General features: G+C 34.1%; 2 protein-coding genes across 2 annotated transcripts; one reads left to right on the top strand and one right to left on the bottom strand.

Moving 5' to 3' along the window:
• Positions 1-256: 256 nt before the first annotated feature.
• Positions 257-5,570, bottom strand: LOC147073407 (protein N-lysine methyltransferase METTL21D-like). The gene is made up of 3 exons (XM_085945054.1): positions 5,224-5,570; positions 2,927-3,125; positions 257-2,339 (listed from the first exon to the last, which is right to left on the bottom strand). Exons 1-3 carry the CDS (start codon positions 5,484-5,486, stop codon positions 2,100-2,102), a joined length of 702 nt encoding a protein of 233 aa, XP_085801180.1. The 5' UTR covers positions 5,487-5,570; the 3' UTR covers positions 257-2,099.
• A 979-nt stretch (positions 5,571-6,549) lies between these two features.
• LOC147073406 (uncharacterized) lies at positions 6,550-14,702 on the top strand. The gene is made up of 7 exons (XM_085945069.1): positions 6,550-6,642; positions 6,724-6,833; positions 7,772-7,938; positions 10,069-10,304; positions 10,730-10,917; positions 12,350-12,521; positions 14,282-14,702. The coding sequence occupies exons 1-7, from the start codon at positions 6,640-6,642 to the stop codon at positions 14,384-14,386; spliced, it is 981 nt and encodes a 326-aa protein (XP_085801195.1). The 5' UTR covers positions 6,550-6,639; the 3' UTR covers positions 14,387-14,702.
• The last annotated feature ends 8,620 nt before the right edge of the window (positions 14,703-23,322 follow it).

Below are 23,322 nucleotides of genomic sequence, written 5' to 3'. Positions count from 1 at the left end.
ATGAATTGCTGTCTCCTCGCAGTTAAGGGGTTAATAGTTGATTGGTCAAATAAATTTTAGCCATGGCCAGGTTGGCCATTGTAAAAATTCATCATTTTGGTCATGGGATGGTCCCATTAAAAATTATGAGATTAAGGTACCATTTTATTAAAAAAAACTGACATATTATGATTTAGTGCAAGCCTATGCCATTAAATTACTGTAGGTAAATGATTTTATTTCTAATTGGGAAGACCAAAGATAGATATAAAGTTTCCTAATATGTATGAGCCCATCTATTCAGTGTATACATAAAAATAATTCTTAATATAATACATATAATTCGATAGACAAATTTACTAAGATATTAATAATTATTTGATATGAAAAATTATTATAAATAAATCGCAATAGGAACATAGTAAGTATTAAATATAAAAATCTTTCGTGCCTTCAGCATACAATAATATCACAGAAATTATATTTTGATGAAAATTGTGCGATTTCATCAGTAAAAATAAGCTCAGCAGACTGAACTAGTTACGAAGCTATAAAACAATGTTAGATCATGCAGCGTGGACAAGATCAATTTATTTTGCTTTATGAATTCTGGAAGTCCTGAAGAAATCCTATGAACATGTTCACAAATCTTTAGTAAGGGTGAAAAATTTGGAAAAAAAATCGTATTTTGCCTTACCATTTTGACTGTGGAGTGTCATAAGCTATTTCACATATATTCGCCCGACCCCCGCGTGTCTGTATTTTACAATATATACAGCGCTATGAAAACGCAGCCATAACATGCTGGTTGAAGAATAGTGGTAATATCCCAAAATTTGTGGATGTGTAAGTATGAGGGTTTTGAAACAAAGTTTTTTTTGTTAATGTCACGATATTTGAATTATTCATGTTGATAACTGTTTCACAATATAGAACCATCATCGGAACGGTTTACGGTAACTTATTAGACATTCAAACGACACACGTCCATGCTCATCCAATCATGTGAGCGAGAGAGTATATAACTGTTTTCCTTCACGTTTACAACCATTGGTTGTAGTCTTCATATTGTAGCCCCAAACAGTTATCTACATAAATTGATTCAAAATCATTACAACAGAGTTCTACCACGTAAATATTCCCAGTTTAATTAATAATATGTATGAGCTTTGCACAGATTTTACTAGGTTATAGTATTTCTTATAGTAATGCTCGTTCTACACTCTTGACCACATGATGGGCGCCCAGACGCAGGAGTGTAATAGACCCATTTGGTGTTCCTCATCTTCGGTGTTTAATTACTCCTGTGGTGGTTTTTGTGCCTGAGTTGAAGGGCGCAAGGTTTGAGATCGAGGGTAATGCACATAAAGCAGTATGACTGCTTAACCGGCTAACTGCATTCAAAACTTAAAAATTTAACAATCAGAATTTGACAATTCCAAAAATACACTCGGTAACGTTTTTTTATTTACAAATAAGCTGAACTATGAATTAATACTCTATTTTAGCTTCCCTTTTATAATATAATTATAAAGAAAATTTATACAAAGGGAGAATTGTTCTATTGACGATATCGGAAATTTGGCACCTGCAGTTGGTTGTTTTGTGTGAAGAACGATAACACATTTATTTATAGGTTTAGGAGTTTTAAATTTTGTGCGAGCATAGAAAACATGCTTTATAATATAATGCCATCAAAATCCCATTTTTGGTGAAAAGTGGAGTTAGCTGGTTTGCAGATTAAACAGTCGAGCAGTAACTTCGAAGACATCCATCATGCGCAATACGAGAGTGGAAAGAGTAGTACTTGGGCTCTCTTATCTTGGGATATGTCTTGACAAGGCACCTATTTAAGAGTGTAAAGCTGGCATAAGAATTCGCTAAGTCCTATTTGGTTGATTTTTTCTATTTATGGCCAACATAACGAAAAAGTCTGTTTAGCCAATGCTCTCTATGGAATGCTGAGTTTAGACTCAATTCGAACTAGTTTGCCACTTATATGCAGAAACAATATAAAATAAGAGTCTACACGACTAGTGGTGTTATTAAGAATTACACTAGAGAGTTCATAATATATTAAACATTTGATTATGAAACATTAAAACAAACATTTATTCTAATCATGTCACATCATTTCGAACACAATTAAGTACCACGATATCGTCACTGTAATATTCGGGATGCTGCTCACTCTTCGGTACTGGTGTTACATCGAAGAAATTTGTTAATTTGTCATAGAATGTTTTCCAATGTCCCTTCTGAATCTCTGAGTCTCGCAGCTCTTGGGAAATGAGTATTTTGACTTTCTTATCTCCAGATTTGTTCACATGGCAAAGGGTTTTGATGAGAGGTTCAATTGACTGTAATTAAATAAAAATTATATTCTTAATTAGTTTACGAATATTAAACAGAAAATATTTAATTATCAAAGAATTTGAACTAAGGAGGTAAGTATAAGATTTTTAAAAAACCAAAACCAAACCTCAAAACCGGGGTTCCGATTTTTGACTTAATGGAATTGAACCCCAATCGATTTTTTCACTGGAACCAAACCTTTTAAAAAAAAATGGAGCTTATAACAGCTCTGTTATAAACAGGTGAAGAAAAAAATGATATATCTGGCAATATTGTACATAACTCAAAATCAGTAAAGCCAGATTCATACTAGACTTGCGTTTCATGTCGTGATGGACTCTGATGTTATTGCTAGCGTGCACATCTATGTGTCGTGTTGTGATGCCTACTGATGCTATTTTGAATCATTACAGTCGTAGCTTTCGGTACGATAGGACGAACAAAATCTTAGATTCCGATTCAGACAGTGATTTTGAAGAAGACCTCGCATTTCTTCTGTTAGCTCAACTTATGGGGAAATTGAGTAGGTTTGTAATTATGTCAAATATTATAATTGTTGAATTTAGTGCTTGAAGCTCATATAATTACCAACCTCATCATAGTATACGCAATCTGCCATTGCTACATAATCGAAAGTCATTTCCTTGACGATGTCAGAGTCAACGTCGCCCCAAGAAAGAGATTCAGCCGTTGCAAATCCTCCTTGGCTGACGAGTGTGCCTCTGTTTTCAAATATATTATACTTAAGTAACGGTAGAGCTTCAGGTAGATCTGTTAATACCACTTCCGCCCTGAAATATAAGCAGATAAATCAGTTTATACATCATGTAAAGTGTTGGTAATACTTATGAAGATTTATATAACTACGTCAGTATTCAGCGTTTAGGTACCTTAAAATACTACTAGTGTATAATCGATAGAAAATGAGCATTCAACGTTTACATTGACTCGAAGACTGAAAAATCATTGATCATAAAATGTAATTAGTGATAGAAAAATAATATACACTTATACTTGTATGCTCGTTTAAATTAATAAAATGATATATCACGATTATTCAAGGTCACTCGATGCGCCCAAAATCTAAACTAACACAGTGATAACATCATAAAAAATTACAGTTAGCATAAATGTAAAAGCAAGCGAATTAGGGAGGAGTTTAGTGCATATCAGAAAAATGAAAAAAAAAGAAAGAATACAATACCAGATGGCGGTTTTATTTTTCCGCTGGAAACATTTGGTTTGGGAAAATGAAAAATAAAACTGACATTGGACTCTATATCAAACTGCTATTTTCTCATTTTACAAATATAGTTAATTTTTTTTTGGAAGAGGTAAGTGGAATTCTGTTTATTACGTCATTGCTATGTTTGTGGTCGAAATGCAAATGCAATATTTTCGAGCGGTTGTGTTGCGAATGTTTTGAACCGGTCAGTGGCTACCTTAACCTTGATCTTGGACACTACAGACATGACATCTATAAATATAACGACACATGCGTCTGGAATTTATTTCAAGATGTCATACATTGAATTGAATTTGTTCAAATAAATGGGATTTTTAATTTTGAATATTTCAGACGTAAATTGCGGGAAGTAAGAACTTATAACCAATAATGAAAATGTACTATGTACACTAAAATTAATGTGGCTGCAGAAACTACACGCAAATATCAGGAAAAAGTGGATTATTCTGGGCATATAAAATACATTATTTAATAAAGATGCATGTGAAAAAAGGAAAACATGTACCTACGTAGTTAATAATAATAGTAAAATGCTGAAGATGAAACAAAAATCAACTGTAGGTATGACAGTGTACTTTTTCGATTACCTATCGTTTACCTCCTTCCATGAACTCTTCCCCACAGACCTATATTATATTGTAAAACTGTGCTGTACTGTACTGTACTTCTTTCTATTGTAAGCTTTATGGCGACAACCATACCTCTGACTGTCCCACCCGAAGAAGATAGACTATCCGTATGGGAGGCGAACCTAGCCTCTGTGGGTCTCGAAGATTGGGTAAAGCCAGCAGAGCATCTCCCCCCGAAGTCAGTCTCAGGGACCGTACATGGAAAGCCCTAAACAGACTAAGAACCATAGTAGGGCGCACTCAAGACATGGTGAAGTGGGGGTTCTCCGATGAGCAAACCTGTGAGTGCGGTGAAATCCAAAGCATGGAGCACTTTTTTTCATGCAAGGCTTGCCCAGTGAGCTGCAATTTCGACGAGATCCTACAAGCCGGGGAAAATGGTGTTGCCTTCGACATCATCTTGAGCGACACATTGTAGTTATTGAAGACCCGACATGACGAAGAAGACTGTAGTTTTGTAAAACTCACAAATAAACACGCAATCTACATCATCGTCAGACTTCAGTTCTTCACTCCTCCGTCGCTCATCCACCTCACATACCTAAGTGGTGACTTAAACTACAATCGCTAAAATTCGTTAAGAAAAAATAACTAAGAAGCGCCACTGGCGTATAAAAGATCCTAATTTAATACACGCTAAAGCCGCGTTGACACGGTCCAAGTACACTTGCGCTACACGAGCGCCATCAAAGCGCACTCGTACGTGACATCTTCATACAAATTACTCCTATCCAAGCTACTTGGACCGCGTCCTACTCATCCAAGCTAGCTTGGATATGAATAATTAGTATGAAGATGTCTCATACGAGTGCGCTTGGTCCAAGTCAACTTGGATCGTGTCAACGCGGCCTAAACAAAGATTTCATGAATATGCGGATAAGTTGGTTGTAGTAACTGCTCTGCTCACTTTTCTATGGGGTTAGCTTGGTTCATTTCTATGTTTAACATGGTTCAGAGTGACTTTATAAAATTAGCGTGTACGTAAATAAAAGAAGTATGGATTATGATTCTTACCCTAAAGTGGCAGCCGTCAAACCTACGCATCCAACTCCAGCCCCCAGCTCCAATATCTTTATTCCATTGAGCAAAGTGTCATTCTTTTGGCTCATAACCTCAAAATATTTGGAAAGGACAATCGATGCATCCCACACGACGCAGCTCACGTCACCCTCTAATTTTTGATAGAGTATGAGGGATTTAGAACAAACTTCAATATCTAGTACTCTCGGATATAAATCACCGTGAGATGATTTTTTCTGCGTTCTATTCGATGACATTGCAGTGCCGTGTTTTTGTTTACTTCTCTTCAAAAGTCATTTCTATAAACTCGAATGTCACTGACTTGTGACGACATCAGTGTTGGCATCTTTTCAAAGTGGAATTATAGTACCGAGCCTCCAAAATTATAGTATTTTTTGGGGAAAAAATATAGTACGCGTTGTCATCTGTTGAAAATGTATAGGTTTTTTGTTTCTCAGAAAAAAAGTAACGGAGAATTTGAGAAACTCCGAGACCCCTTTTTATTAAGATACCTCTTCCGACCAAAAATGCTTAACGAAGAATTCTAGAAATTTCATTTTTAACCAAAGTCAAAGAATTTTTTTACGTTTTTCGAGATTTTTTTTCCAAGTTCTCCAAATCTTCTTATATTGCAAAATTTAAGTACTTTTCACCAATTGATCGAACGGAATTATCGAAAGTTTAGTACTTTTTACTTATTTTTTCCGATATTCAAAATTATAGTATTTTGGGCGTACTATACCTGTTTTATATCGTACATAGTACGTGGACCAAAATTATAGTACAAATACTATAATTATAGTACGGTTGGCAACACTGGACGACATTGATTTTAAAGCAGAATTGCCAACTTTAAAAGATATCTGCATCATAGATAATAATAATATACACGTAAATTATTAAACAAAAATCAAATAACCTCAGCATGACATTCTCTATTAGCTCTTTCAAAATAACGAGACAATACGTTCGCATTTTAATTACCTACCTAGCTATTTATAAAAAAATATTTTAATTGCTTGCGAAATATAAATTAAATACTGGTTGATGCAAAGAGATTGAAGAATGAGACTGAAGAAGAGTCCAATCTCTTTGGGTTGATGGTATCAAAATTTAGAAAAGAAGAGCAAACCCAAAGAGATTGAAGACTGGGAGGAGTCTCCTGAGCAATTTGAGCAAACCCATATTTATTTTGGACTCTTATGTAAGAGCCAACAATTTTTCACTCGGCGGCTTAGATAAGAAAATAAGATTTAAATGAAGAAGAAGATTAAATTGAAAATGTCAATTTCTATTCCATCATCCATAGACTAATCATTCATTCAACAAAGCGGCAATTTGGTCGGGTTGTCAAATTTTGTGCCAGAGAAGGAATATCATTGGATTCAATTTGTGATATCAATACAAAATATGGTTTGTTGATATAATTTTATATGTAATTAATCAGCTACCAAAAGTGTGATTTTTATTTCAACGTTCTCCTATTTTTTGCAGTACGCGTTATTGCACAAAAAAGAAAACGCTCACGAGGATGCAATTTGGAGTTGTGCTTGGAGTAGAATAGGAGAAAAATCGAGCAAAAATGATGACCCAGAGAATTCCAGGCAAGTCTACTGAATTAAAAACCTATCTTTAACGATATTTTCATTGTTGTATTAGTGTTATTTCACGTAGAATATTCTTCAATGATATTTTTGAGATAGGCCTTTGCTAAATGTCCAAATTCTACACTTTCAACCTATTTAAAGTGTTCCCCACAAAGTTGTAAATATGGCTTACTTACTTAAATTCCATGATTTCTAAATTTATAATTCATTTAATATTGAATCGACACATCATTTTTTAATAACACCGATAAAGATAAATCTCCATGTTCTTTTTGTATCGAGTGTGTTACCTAACTATATTAATTTAATTATGATTTAATATGCAGTCACGGTCATAGATACATGATGCATATTTATTTTTACACAAATTTGTTGGACTTTAAATTTTCTACTTTGATTTTTATGTAAAAAAAAGAAACAAGTTAAGTAATACTACCTACTTAAAATGTTTTCGTGGTAATTGTGTCACAGAGGTGGACACGAGTTTTTATAATTTTTTTTTACGAAAACAGTTTATCCATTCAGACAATTATAATAAATACCCTTTTCTGTCGGCGCATTGGCTTTTCGATCCAATAATCGTTAATAAATGAAAATTTGAAATTTTCATACATTTTGATACACCATTATCACAAACTAAGATTATATGAGGTAATATTAGGTTGGGGTAGGTTAGATTAGGTTAGGTTAGGTTTGGTTTGGTTTGGTCTAAAAAGAAGGTTGTAAATTCTCATGTCCACCTCTGCGGCACATTTACCCATATTTATTTTTACACAAATCTGTTGGACTTTAAATTTTCTACTTTGATTTTCATGTAAAAAAACGAAACAAGTTATGTAATACTACGTACTTAAAATGTTTTTGTTTTTTGCCCACATCAATAATTATTGTCAATAGATGTCATGGTGATATGGAACGATGCATTTTTGTTTTAGGGATTCTATGGCATCGAGTGATGGAATATGCGACTATGTGATCACTGGCGGAATAGATGACCTCATAAAAGTGTGGCAACTCCGCAACGATAAGCTGGAGTTACGCCATAAACTGGAAGGTCATTCACTCGGAGTTGTTTCTATTGCAGTCAGCTCTAATGGACAAAGTAAGCTTTATACGGAAGTGTTAAAATTGCACGAAATAGGTGTTATTTATTCTACATGGTTTATTTTTTATTCAATTCTAATGTCATCTCACATGCAAGCACTTCAGGATTGTGTTGGTGGAATGTCAGTGTACCTACATTGTGCATTATACCCCGTTTATATGTGCAGGGATGTACTGTGCACAGTAAGAAAATGTATGGGGAAATATTATGTATTATCCTATAGTTGGCAAGATTGCGTGCATAAATCAAACAAGATTGGAAGATTCCAAATTGTGATGATTTATTGCGCGCAAGTAAGATTATTTTCGATCTGCGCCTGCGCAGTAGAGCGAAAGAGAGCGAGATAGCAATAGAGAACATACCGGTAAAAAACGAACTACTCATTTTGAGCTCCAATTTTCAATACCACCTGTCAGATAGTAGTATAAAATGACAACCTCGCGTCTCCCTTACTCTTGAAGAATGAGATTGGAGAGACAGTCAGCACTTTTAAGTGTAAACAGTTATTGTCATGACTGTTTAAAATAAGCACAATTGCCGACAGTAATTCCATGCATGTGTACAGACGCTATTAGTTTTAAATACACACTATTCATTTCCATCCTATGAGACTTTAGGTCACTGTCACCTGCTAAAAATTGACCGTGTTTGGGGTGGCTAATCCTTTGATAAGCAAACCACAAGTAACCGCAGTTGTAAAATCAATGTAATAGGCATATTACTATGTACATACATACTATGGTTTTGTGGTGTCGTAAATTAAAAGTGTTGCGTTTATATCAAGTAAAATATCATATTGGAATTTGAAAAAATCACATTTTATTTGACATAGGTAAGTAGGTAGGTACTTAAGTTAAAAAGTAAATTACCATGCTCACTTCCGAGTGAAGCATAGAGACCTCTATATAGTGGAGGTTGTATCAACATTGTTTTATGAGGAATGGCTGTTAACATTTGTCCAACCCATTGGGATCAAGCACATTGATTTTTTGTGTCCAATTGTGAGATCAAATCAGCGACAATACAGGGTTAAAATTTGCAAACTTCTCAAATACAAGGAATCATTGACATTTTGTATGGATTTCTATATTACAACGTTTTTCTTAGCTCGTATTCTTATTTGTCCGGTACAAAACTTGCAATCGATTTTTAACTAACTTCCCGACTAGACATGAAACTTTTAGAATATATCAGATTTCATCATTTAGAGTATATACACGATGCAAATGCATTTTTTTAACACTTTTAGCCATCTTTAAGTAGAATTGATTTCATTTTCAGTGAATTCTGTTTTGTATGAAAAGTTATTTCGGAAGAAATCCGTATAAAATAAAACTATTATTGATTGCTATGTGGTTGCTAGCAACTAAATTATCTCCTATATATTATTATCCTACGAGATTTTGGAAAACGCACCAATTTTTTTATTTAAATACCATTTTGTTGATTTTTAAACTATTTCAATTCATTTTTTAGATTCCCGAATTAACTTCAATTTGAATCCGGCACAATCTGATAAAACTCGACACAATCACAGATAATATCATTTTTAAATCGCGTTTTATATCTGTCTAACGTCTCGTTAAACGAAAAACGAAAATAAAACAGTTTGTAGTATGAAAAATAAGTTGTTGTGGATTAACGACATTTACGCGGTAGAACGAAGATAAAAATATCTCTTTTGAATAATATTTTTATATTCAGATGAAAATCATATCAAAGCTATTCCGGATATCCTTTGATTTCAGAATTCTCTACCCTATGATTTTGGTATCAACATATCGACTAAGATACCGGGATTTGGTTCCAGGGAATACTAAAACAGCCATGAAAGTCTCAAGAAATATATTAGGCATTGCTATTTTCTTTTTACAGAATCATGATTTTATTGTGTTTCTAATCTGACATGGGCATCTAACAATGTTGAATGATATAATGTGACTAAAGCATACATAAATGCTTCTCCTTACAATTGTGATTTAAAATAAAATATTTTTAAAATTAAACTAAGTACTTAATGATACTTATCTAATTGTAGTTAATTAAAGCTTTCAATATTAACAAACACAAGTATAATTTCGTCGACTCTTAATTCATAATTATTATTGTTTCATATCATTCTTTTAGCAATAGCAAGCAGTTCCTTAGATTCTTCGTTGCGGCTATGGGATGTGACCAGCGGTGACAAATTAATTACCATGGAAACGGGTCCTGTTGACGTATGGACTGTTGAATTTTCCCCGGACGATAAGCATGTCATTTCTGGAAGCAATGCTGGAAAGATTTCAATGTATGGCGTTGAAAGTGGAAAGCAGGAGCAAACTTTAGATACTAGAGGAAAGTTTACGCTCAGTATAGCTTATGTGAGTTGATAATTTAATTTTCTGTTTACAATTTAAATAAGTACAAAGTTATTATTAATTATCTTTGAAATTTTCAGAAATGTGTTCTTTGTAATTAGGGATTGCAATACCGGTATTCTGAAAACTGGGCTCCCGATATTAATTGATATCGAAATATTTATTTAAAAAATCCAAAATAATATGTACTGGTATTTTCGGCATTAAGAAATCAGAAAAATTGAAACAAATTATATCTAAAATGTTTTTATTCGGTATTGCAATCCCTACCTATAATAGCACATTCACCACTCTCTCAAAATAATATTGATCAACATTTTTGTTCGTGTACATTTTCTTTTATAAGAAGAAGATTTTAGAATATGTCAAGTGATATTTTGATTTATAACATGGTCTTATGTCTGTCTCCATTTTTATTTTGAATCCAGAGTCCTGACGGTAAATACATAGCCAGCGGTGCCATTGATGGCATCATAAATATATTCGACGTGGCGCAGGGAAAGCTGGTGCATACGCTGGAAGGTCACGCCATGCCTATCCGAGGACTCTGCTTTTCTCCCGATTCACAGTTGCTCCTCACTGCCTCTGACGATGGCCACATCAAGCTTTACGACGTGTAAGTCAGGCTAATTGGATCTCATTCTCCATTTTATCGTTTTCACTTGTATCTAAAACATTGCTTTACAATAAAAAAAAAGTATCTGTAGGGCAAGGTAGAAATGAAATTTATTTAAAGTAAATTAATACTATCGACCGAGAATACTTGTGGGTCTATTCTATACACAAGGCGGCTATCAGTGGCTATTGACGGTATTTTATTATATTTATATGTTGAGGCAGTTAATTGTTACAATCAGTTAACCGTTTAAACTGTCAAATAGTGCTATGTTTTAACAGCTTGGCTGTGTTAACTTTTAAGACTAGATAGACAGTTTTGACAGTTTAGATGGCCAACTTATTGTAACAATTATAATACCTCAATACATAAATATGATAAACTACCGTAAATATGATAGCCGCCATATATATAGAATAGACCCATTGATGGAATTTGAATTCTAATTGATTTAAATCTTGTATTATTCCAATTGAATAATTTTTTGCAACCCAAGTTTCGCCTTTCGGCATCTTCAGGCACTATGCGCACTCACCGATGACAAATTAATACAATGAAAACTGTGAAAAACCCATTACTAAGTAATGAAGCAATTATGAAAACTAGTCTCAGAAATTAGAAGTGTAGTAGGTACATTTGATACTCCCTATAAGTACATTCAGTAAGCGCATTATAATGTCATTACTCATAAACAATGGAACTAGGTTAAGTGTTGGCAACTTATATATATATTATATTATAATACAATCAGGTAGGTAGGTAATGAGAAATGTCACTAAATACAATATATTTATTCTAATATTATTAGGTAAATAAAAACAAATAAACAATTTTAGGTACCTATAATCCATAATCGCTAAACTGAGAGCATCAACTATGGTACAAAATGTCAGGCTTTATGAAGGTATATTTATTAGCTGTTAAACATACATACTTACTGGTAAGTTGTTTTTTTACCCCGATCCTTACTATATATTAAATAAAAATCATAGTTTTGTATGTAAACTTTGAAATTGGATGAAGTAATGGGCTATTAGGGAAAACTAGTCGTTAAGGATAAGAAGGTTCTGCAACTGTGCTCTATTTCATTCTAATATTTTGTCAAAATAATTTACAATCACCCGTATTAGTATTAAATAAATTTATTGTCTTTTGTCATGTCTCCAATCAATATGTTTGGTTTTTTTCATTACAAGATTGAAATGTTTAAAAAGATGAAATGTCTCAAAAACAGAAATTGGTGTGTAAAGCAATATTACCAATTTAGGGCAAAAATAGATTTCAATCTTACAAAAGTAATAACCAGCTTTTAATTCCACGTTTAAAAAGTAACCCGACTAACCCCATATTGTCATCCTCATTTTTTATTGTTAGGATGTTCTAAATAAAAGAAGAAACTTTAATAATGGTTAATAATTTTCTATGTTTGCAGACAACACGCCAATGTTGCCGGGACTCTGTCAGGGCACGCGTCTTGGGTCCTCTCCGTCGCCTTCAGCCCGGACGGTTCTCATTTTGCCTCATGCAGCTCCGATAAAACCGTTAAGGTCTGGAATGTTGCTTCCAGAAAATGTATTCAGACATTTAGCGAGCATACTGATCAGGTAAGGCGATTGATTCAAAATGCTTGTTAATTCCGGTACCCCAGGGTCGTTCGTGCCTTAGAATTAGACAGCCTATTTATGCGGGCCTGAATTTACTGTTATTTTTTTCATTTGGGAGACATGTGAAATCTCAATAATCTGAAAGAATAATTCTGTACCCGGGAGGAAGACATCATATCCATTTTTAAAGAAAATGACAAACAGAACGAATGTAGTTATTTCCAATTCAGACACAGAATTAGTGGTGTATAATATTAATATGTAGCTCTATATCCATGAGGGGCATATTATATCACTATGTGGACATGTAGTTGTATCCCTCTAATTACATTTTTTTCTAGTCACATCCACACATTGTTAATTTAGCATCATCATGTATGGCAGTATAACCCTTGATGGGTCTTGGCCTTCTCCGAAAACTCCATCCTGGACGATCTAGTGCCGACGTTTTACAATTGCTCTGGCCAACCATTTTTAAATTAACATGCATCAAATAACATTGAAGTTAATGGATCCATAACAGTACACTTGCCCGCACCTGACGTTTGGGTGAAGCAACAGTATTTTTTATGACTGGGAATACCTCAAGAGCAGTTTTTCAATTGTAAATTCCAGTGTATTTTGACTGAATATTCATGATTTTGTTAAAAGTAGCCATGGGAGAGAGTAAGATCTTGTGAAACAAATGCAAACCTTCTTGATATGTAATAGGGTAAACAAACTTATGTTGTAACATGGCTGTCTTTGAAACACCACGTTATTTTTAAATTTTAGGTTAGATATTGCACCATAGATATTATTGAAGTAGCTGGATTTTTACTGCGGAGAGACATTTTTGTAGCAACAGGAATGAAGGAATAAAATTAGTTGTATTGGTATCAGTTGTCATTATTGAACGCCAACACCTACTACGCAAAATAAAAATTTGTATATTAACTTGAAAAATGGTCATCATTTTTTGACCTAAAGTTCTTACAACTTCCGATTTCGGTTTGATGTCAATGTCCTCGTTTAGTTACTACAGCCATTAAATCATAAAAAATGACGATTACAGATGGTAAACGAGGAGTAATGTTTGTGTTTATCTAATTTAAAGCGGTGTTTTGACATAATTCTTTTTCAAAATCAATTGCAACCTTCTCACTAATAAATTTATTATCTGTACCTATTACCTACATATTATTATGTTTTAGGTATGTTATATCAATAACACAATATTATTTTATTATCATATTATACCAATACTTTTTTTTTTATTCATATTAATTTGGGATTGGGAAATTTGGTGTGCCACGAAATAAATTAACCTTTCCGGTATGCAGTCAGGTGAAAAAGTTTGACAGACACTGAGTTAAATGGATATTATTAACTCGTACAAAAAATATATTTTTACAGCTATAATTAAATAATTTTAAAGCTAGTAATTAACTTATTAAAATATAAAAATTAATTAAAAATAATGTTTCAAGAATATTCTTTTTTCAAAACCAATTTAATATATTGCACCTCAGAGAAGGAACGTCCGCACTCTGCAAATACAAGTTTCTAATTTGAAATTGGCTACCCAATGCGCATCCTGCCTAGTAGATTGGGAGTGCTTCTACAGCAGATAAATATGCTATACTTCAGATTAAATATACAATAAATGTCATCAAGCAAATAAATATGCACAACACGGAATCTGTCAACAATTGTTATATCAATATTACATAATATTGTCAATTATAATAGTATTTTTGTGTTTTTTTATTCTTTTTCAGGTGTGGGGTGTCAAATTCAATCCAGACAGCAATCGCCTGGTGTCAGTATCTGAAGATAAATGCATCAACATCTACGACTGCCCTCTTTCAATACAAATAAAATAAACTCTGTTCCATTTAATCTATCAATTATTCTGGACCCTGAATTGAAGTGTTGCAACTAAATAAATGTAACTTTTTCAATCATATCAAAAAACGAAATTATGTGATATTGTAACGATGTTATTTCTTATCGACTCATGAACTGATTCATTGTCAATTAAATGAATATTGAATGACAACAGTGATAGTAATTTCATTATTGCTGATAGAAAAAGCTACATTCTTCACTTAGAACACTACCTCTCAGATCCATTTATATTACCAATGAAATACTATAATATTTTTAATTTTAATAAATAAAATGAAATGGAAAACTGTCATTTTGTTTCATTTTTTTATCCACTTAAGTATCTACTTTAACCGTTTCGCGGAGCATTTAATTACCACATTTAAATAACATGCTAATTATATCTGTTGGCCCCCTAATGAGGGCACAACAGCTGTGCTCGAAGGGACAGTATTGTTGAAAGAAATTGAATGACATAAATACTTACAATGAGGACTCGGTACAGCCACGTGCTATGGATGCCTTAACAAAGTAACACCGAAGCCTTTCTTTTTTTTCAAGCCAACTGGTATACCATCCATATCAGTGGTTGGAAACATTTGAAACATAGGAGTTACTTTTTAATAAAATTAGAAGTCAAAAAAGATAAATGTTTAAAACTATTTTAAAGAAGAAAAAAAACTACGAGTGCAAAAAAATGTACTTAGGTATCTAATAACAGTAAATTTTAAATAACGCAGTTTAATAGGATGGCATTGAATTTAATCTGTTATTTATCTTCCAATTCAGGTGAGTAATTGGAATAATATATTATATTATCATATGATACCAAGATAAAAAAATACACCACAAAACAAAGTCACTAAACTAGTTCTAAAAAAGTCAGAGTGGAACCGGCAAGGCATCAACCCACACAGCAGCCTCTGGGTCTAGTAATTGGTAACAGTTACCCAAGTTGTCATCAGTACCTAAGTAGTCAGTCTCAATCGGTACCTATTATAAATAAATGTCATATTTGAACATGGATACACACAATTACATAAGTATATTATCCAAAAGGTATTTTCATTGATAGGTGTATTCAGTAACATCTCGTGGGGGTAGGCAAATCATGCATTGCATAAGCGCGGCAAATGAAGGAACGAATACATTTTTTTAAAGCAGTGGTGGTTTTCCATGAAGCAGACTATGCAGTCGCTTCACTAAAAATTATCAACATGTTAGTTTAAAAAATAATTGAAGCATAAAAAAGCTTCAGAAAATAACTATTGTTGTATTGTAATACATATACTAATGGAGATTTATCGCACAGGCAAAATTTTCACAAGGATGCCTCCAAACCTGTCAGCGCCACAAACCACATACCTAAAACTACCACTGTTTGAGAGTAGGTTTCGTGGAAATTGTTTAATTATCAGTAGCTGGTTTGTAGGTCAATGTAAAGATATTTGGTGTATTTGAGTATTTGACGGAACCTGACCTAACAATTTTTTAGACAATTTGAAACTAAAAATGAAAGGGGGCGGCGTTCTACGCCTGTTTAAGGGTGATGCTTCTACCTACCAGAGGCACCTAGCGGAAAAATACGAAGCTTGCAATTCGATACATTTTTTTTGATAATTTATAATTTCAACTGTATTAATTATTAATAAATATGTACTTATCTGAAAACATTAAAAAAATATATTTTTTATTTTAAAAGGATTTCAAGTTATACCTACCTACACGTTTATATTTTTATAAAAATCGATGTTTTTTAAAATACTTACATAAATATGAAAAATATTAAAACTATGAATTAGTCAAAAATCTTTACCAGGAAAAATTGAAAACTTAATAAACTATATTTGGTACAGTTCGGTTATGAGGAATACAGCGGCAAACACATTTTGAAAATAGCCGATATACTGCATTATTTGTTAGGTTAACCTAACCTAACCCAAACTAACAAATAGTCCAGTATATCGGGTATTTTCAAAATGTATTTTCCGCTGTATTCCTCATAACCGAACTGTCCCTACCCTATATTTTAATAATAAATATGACATTATAACATTTTTTTACAATAATTGTAAGTTTATCTTTGACTTAAAATAAAAAATATTTTTCTTTTTAATGTTTTCAGATAATAGTTGAAATTGTAAATTATCAAAAAAATGACTCAAATTGCAAGCTTCGTATTTTTCCGCTACGTGCCTCTGGTAGGTAGAAGCATCACCCTTAAGGTCGGCACTTTGTCTATGGACGTCACTGGGTCCATCCGTACTATAATACAATTATGGTTGGTAGCTATAATTTTTTTACATGTAATACTTAAAATCAAATAATCAGTAGATACTTACTGTAAATACAAATATTTAAAGAAAAAATACTTAATATAATTTTGACAGTAGTCTACATGCAGCATGCTACATGGTTTTAGTTATTTTTTTTACGATAATCAATAAAGGTGTTTTGAACACTTTCAGGCGCAGACTCGTGCTCATATTGCGCACAAGATTTTATGAATCCTTTATTAATCAGTTGGTACTAATTTTCATATACGTGTAATTTAATATTAATTTTCATTTCTACCTTTGACTACAATTGACTACTTATCTCTATAAGGCACAGTGCCATGGGCCTACAAACTTTTTCAAGCTTTCTTACAATGTTTCACGTACAGTGGTAGGTATCTAGTTGATAATAGTTGATTCGTGCAGACGTCAGGTAAGTAGGTACCTATCTGATATGCAGTGACGTCCCGTGGAGGTAGGTAGATTGAGCTTTGCTTGAGGGCGGCAGTTACTCGAAGGGCGGAGAATCGATGAGAATCGTTTGGTATATAATATAGAAATAGCTACCTAAACTTAGTAATAACGAAAATATCTTTTCATTAAAAACATTCAGCTCACTGGTTGGAAACAAGATGTATTAATTGACATAAAAGGTAACACCTACATTTTCGATCTTTTATCACGCTGAAAATTTTAGCCTCCAACTAGAAATAGGTAGGTACAATCGCATAGCGACTTTCGTAGGCCGTCTTAAAACAATCCTGCTACCTTCTAATATCTCATATAATCTAGGACACCAACTAGTGACAGACATAACCTGATAGGTATGTGTCCATATACTTCACCCTTGGATGATGACAAAAACACACCTACCCACCTATTTATATTTTGTTGAGTCATCATATTATTATAGTGACCGTTATTTATTATAAGTCATGCCCAGAAAAAAAATATATGAAACATTATCGAATGCCGTAGACAGCAGAGATATAATTTATAATCAACGGAACATGACCTCTACAATTATTTTTTGTATCTCAATAATTACGTTGTGCGATGTACCAAGCAACACATTCACACCTTTATTAGAGCGTACATACCCACAGTCATTATACATTGCATGGCCCCCACAAGGGGGGGGGTTGACAGGGCTCTAGCCTGGGGGCCCGGGCTCATTAACTAACTCATTAAAACATTAAACATACACATTAATTTTACCGCGTACACCATTTGGAAAACGTATCCTTTATCCTTAGCGATAGGTAGGGGGGCCCGCCAAAGATCCTAGCCTGGGGGCCCGCTTCACGACGTGGGGCCAATGATACATTGTATACCTACTATACAATGTATGTATCAATATTAAATGCCCGACACATAACCTATTAATAAATACCTATTCGGTGAAAAAAATTAAGTACCTACAACGTAGATAAAAGGAAATTTCATTAGCTAATGACAAAAATTTTCCTATAAGAATAACGAATCTTCATAATTTATCGTAAAATCTGATGAAAAATCATGTCATACACTTTTCCCGTTTTTGCCCTTTTTCCCTGAACTTTAGCGTTTTCCATGGTGTAGGTACGTGGTAAAATTAGGGTGTATTTTTGGCGAGTTTTTGTATTTTTAATATGTACATCCATTTGAATTATGGAGTTGTCGAGTATCGGCACACAGTTAAAAATTGCATCGTACAATCAAATATTTTAAATAATTATTGAACTAAAATAGCGCCGACACTATCGGTCGACTCGTCACGCCGAGCCCTTCCTGAGCCCGGGCCCCTAGGCTAGAGCCCTGTCAGCCCCCCCTTGTGGGGGCCATGTACCTACCTACCTACACAAGACTGCTATCGGCCGCTATCGGCAGTTGTTGAGGGTAGTTTATAGCATGATTATGTTTGTATCTAGGTATTAGTCTAAACACTCTAGACTAAACAGTCAAAACCAGTGGCGCACCCAGGAATTATTATTGGGGGGGGGGGCCCAAGGAGGAGAATGTTAATTAGTCCCATAGGCTCTTTTTCTTCTTCATATAAATATTTTTACATATTTTCACAATACATGGCGATATACATAGGGACATTTTCAACTAGTTGAAAATGTCCCCCTGAGGCGGACGAAATCGGTCCTAATCTATTTAATAAAAGTGGAATAAGTACTAAAAAAAATTAAATTAAATATTAAATAAATAAATATAAAATAATAAATTAAATATTAAATTAAAATAACAATACAATATTTATTCCGAATTCCACCGAAAAAAATGTTCTTTGATTTACACCACCACCGTAGTGGGTGTAGTCGTTCTTTTCGCAGAATGTTTATCGCAGATTTTTGGTTTTTTAATATTGAGGTACCAACATATTAATTGAAAATGGACAAAAAAAGTATTATTACATTTAAATTATACATAACCTACTCAATACAACACAGCCTTATATCTCGTTTATCGGTCTTTTGTCTAATGCACTCGGTGTACCTACACTATGGCCCCCACATCCTGAAACGGGCCCACAGGCTAGAGCAGTGGTCGGCAAACTGCGGCTCTTTGGCCCCTTGAGCGCGGCTCTGCCACAGATGCTCTCTGTCATATTTGACATGGCTACAAAGAAGAAACAAAGAAAAAGGAAGAGGATAACCGTAAATGTAATGTTGAATAGACCGAGGCTTCGCGTTTATTCAAAACTTAAATGGCTTCCCGACCTGTATTTATGTGTCGGGAAAAATTGACGCATTCAAATTTAGAGAGATACTACAACTAAAAACTCGTAATTTTGCACTAAATATTCTGTCGATGATGCAAGGAAGAAAGCAGCTGAGGAGAAGAGTCAAGAAAAATAATGATCTGTATTTAATTAGGTACTGAATAAAATCTTTCAACAATGTTAATATTGCAAGTTTCGTGGTTAGTAAAAAGATTTCCAAGAGAGGAAATCAAGAGTAAATTGAGAAATCGATTTATTGATGAGAACCTGGAATCGTGCTTAAAATTAAATCAACAACATACGAACCTGACTTACCCAAACTTTACAAGGAGATGCAAGGCCATTATTCACATTGAGTTTGTCAGTCATTGTCATGATTCAATTTTATGGATACCTTACTTACAATTAAATTTTTCTTAATAAATAAGATCATTATTACGTATGATATTCAGTTTTATTCAGTGTACCTACCTATAATTTAATTAGAGCTTTAACTAAAGTTTATTAAGTAAATTAGCAGTGTACCTACTTACTACCTACGTATATAATTTAAGTTTAAGAAATTTGGCTCTCAAAAGAAATCTCAATCGTTGTACTGTTGATATTTGGCTCTATTGACTAATGAGTTTGCCAAGCACTGGGCTAGGGTATTTGACGGGCCCCCTATCCACCGCTTAGATTAAAGGCGGTGTGAAACACTAAATTTACGTTTTTCAAATTGTGTTTTAGTTCAAATTGAGGGTACTTATACAGTGAATATAGGCGATTTTCAATACATCTACTTTAATAATAGAGCTGTCGAGTATCGACACATAATAATCAGAAAATATATTGAACATTTATATAAATTTTGTATAATAGCGCCGCAGGCGACTTTTTTACTATTAAAGCTAATTTATGAATTGTGTTTATCTCACTTATCTGGTCAACCCGACACGCCAGGCCCCCCACAGCCCGGCCCCCAGGCTAGAGCCCTGTCAACCCTCCCCAGCCATGACCTATACCACTCCGGAATTCGGGTGGACACCGAGAATTTCATTAGGGAACGGGTTTCTAAAAAAACCTGACATTAGTGTTTCGAAATTTTTGTATTAGAAATTAAAATCGAAGAAATATTACTAAAAAGGGTGCTGGAGAATTACAAATCATTTTTTGCCGTGTTGTTTGTCTAAGCCCAAGGTATAGTTTATTGGCTTTCGATTTCAATATGTAAAATCATTCTGATGATTTTCATATTTTGGGGGGGGGCCAAGGCCTCCTGCCCCCCCCCCTGGGTGCGTCACTGGTCAAAACTGTCTATCTCGCTATAAAATTTAGCACAGCCATGAGAGATACTGTTAAAACATAGAACTTATTGTAAAAATTAGGTAAGTACAACTAATTTATTGTAAAAATTATAATTCAATGCTTCAATACAAAAATATGGAATCTACCCTAGATAGCCGCCTATAGCGGCCGATAGCAGTCTTGTGTATAGAATAGATGCGCTTTGAATTTTGTTTTGTTTATTAACATAGGGAGGTGCTTATCTAAGTAGTTTTAAATGTTCGATTGGGTTTTCGATAGTTGACCAGTTTTTGTCTGGTCAATCTGTCATGCTTACCAGTATGGCATTTGGAACCAGTGGAGGCCTTAATCAAACAGTGGATCAACTTCCATTCATGATAATATATTAATACTTTACCATAGATCAAGATGTTAATTTAAAATCAGACGTTAAATCCGCGGTTGGTAATTGGAATGCATGTTGTTTTTCCAATGCGTAGGTATTTAACCCAGTACCAGTACGCAATGGGTTTGTCGAATTGCTAAAAATGTTAATACAATCTCCACTCTACTGAAGCCCATGTGGTAACTTATTTTTAATTACCATTTTATGTATGTACCTACCTATGTATTTTTGGTGAATTACGTTTTAAAAATGAAAATCCATCCCCTTGACCATTTCCTGAATCCATTAGTATATTATGTTTAAATTGAATAAAAAGTCTCTATTTCATGAATAAAATAAAATCTAGGCATTAGTTACACCATATTTCTCACATGATATAAAAACTAGAGATAAAAACCAAGTTAGGTAACTACTGTGCGAAAACATCTTCTTGGCTACGCTTCTAGGCGCTGTTGTCTACTAAATGGGAGGAGCCTGTTAGTTTACAATGGAAATACGGTTATAAATGGGCGGAGCATGTTAGTTCACAGTTTTAACACGTAGCCAAGAAGATGTTTTCGCACTATAGGTAAGTATATGAATTTAATTTCTACTATTATATAGCTTAGGATAATGTACCTAATAGTATCTATGTAGGTAGGTACTAAATAATATTCAATGCACTATAAAATAATTTTGGTTGAATCTCAATTATAAAGGTATTTTGTTATCTCGTTATGTAAAAATATAAATAAACTTGTTTTATATACTAACTTTAAAAGCAAGGCAAGTCAGAAGACTACTGTGCGAAAACATCTTCTTGGCTACGCTTCTAGGCGCTGTTGTTTACTAAATGGGAGGAGCTTGTTAGTTTATAATGGAAGTGCGGTTAAAAATGGGCGGAGCATGTTAGTTCACAGTTTTAACACGTAGCCAAGAAGATGTTTCCGCACTATAGATAAGTTGATTTAGGTTATCTTATAGTTACTGAAATTGTTAGATAGCCACCTTGCATTGAATACGCTCCGTCGCAATTGGGGAAATCTTGATAAAGAATGTGAGAAGATGGAAAATATACTAAGTAGATTACCAATATACCTATTTGATAATATCGTTTATAATTTAGATAAAGGTCGACAGAAGAACGAATGCCATGCTGCTTAATTATAAATTAATGTCTACGGAAAGCAACAAAGCTTTTTGTTAGCATTTAATGAAATATATGACTAAATAAAATTACGATAATGCCAACATTAAAAATTACTATTTACCTACCTATTTGAATGCTGACTTTCCATTCCGTTATAATCTGATATATTTAATAGGTAGACACATATTTATATTGAACCGACCACAACTGTATGTAGTGTAGGTCATTCGGTATAAAATTAAGTAGGTATTATTATTATTTATTAAGGGTAGGCAGGGTAGAACCAACATGAGAGGATGGGTAGATAACAATACAAATACAATGCAGATGTGCGCTTATGCTGACGACATAGTAATTACAAGCAGATCCAAAAAAGAGGATGATCGACCATGGTGGCACTATGAAAATAAAAGCAGAAAACGCTGGGCTGCATATAAACCAGTCAAAAACTAAGTATATGGTCAGCACACGCGATCAGGTACCGCTGCAGAATATAGACATATGACAGCATGCATATGAAGGAGTGGACAAGTTCAGGTATCTCGGATCCAGCCTAAATACCCAAAATAAGACAGCAGAGGAGATAAAAATCCGCCTTATCATAAATGCTGGCATGCCTGCAAGCGACTGGTGGGGTCGAAAATTCTAGGCCGAAGAAGTAAACTTCTAATTTATAAAACAATTATAAGGCCAGTGGTCACTTATGGCTGTGAGACTTGGTGCTTAACTCAAAACGAGGAAAACAAATTAGCTGTCTTCGAGCGCAAAATACTCTGCAAAATCTTTGGACCCACGTTGGAAAATGGGAACTACAGATTAAAAATGAACCACGAGTTGGAAGAGCTGATTGAACAGCAAACAATCATAAGATACTGTAAGTCCCAAAGACTACGATGGGCGGGACATGTGGAGAGAATGCCTGAAGTTAGAGCGCCAAGGATCATGACAAAGTGGCTACCCCAACGGAAGAGACCCAGAGGCCGTCCAAGAAGGAGATGGGCTGACGCCGTAGAAGTGGACTGGCTTCATATAGGAAGACCCGGTAACTGGAGAAGTGTGGCGAGAGACCGGAGTGAGTGGAGAGCGGTTGTGGAGGAGGCCAAATCCCACCCCGGGATGTAGCGCCGTGGAAGAAGAGGCAGGGTAGG

This window comes from Rhyacophila brunnea, unplaced genomic scaffold (assembly GCF_057557595.1).
Source record: "Rhyacophila brunnea isolate RB1 unplaced genomic scaffold, BYU_Rbru_1.0 scaffold_18, whole genome shotgun sequence".
NCBI lineage: Eukaryota > Metazoa > Arthropoda > Insecta > Trichoptera > Rhyacophilidae > Rhyacophila > Rhyacophila brunnea.
The sequence above is the reverse complement of the archived record's forward strand: the minus strand, read 5'-3'. Positions and strand labels throughout refer to the sequence as shown.

Excerpts from the sequence above, each read along its gene's own strand:
- LOC147073407 (XM_085945054.1), bottom strand. The coding sequence starts at position 5,486 with ATGTCATCGAATAGAACGCAGAAAAAATCATCTCACGGTGATTTATAT. Across the intron at positions 3,126-5,223 it reads TTGACGGCTGCCACTTTAGG|GGCGGAAGTGGTATTAACAG; the intron begins GTAAGAATCATA and ends CTTATATTTCAG. Across the intron at positions 2,340-2,926 it reads ATTGCGTATACTATGATGAG|TCAATTGAACCTCTCATCAA; the intron begins GTTGGTAATTAT and ends ATTTAATTACAG.
- LOC147073406 (XM_085945069.1), top strand. Across the intron at positions 6,834-7,771 it reads GATGACCCAGAGAATTCCAG|GGATTCTATGGCATCGAGTG; the intron begins GCAAGTCTACTG and ends TTTTTGTTTTAG. Across the intron at positions 10,918-12,349 it reads CACATCAAGCTTTACGACGT|ACAACACGCCAATGTTGCCG; the intron begins GTAAGTCAGGCT and ends CTATGTTTGCAG.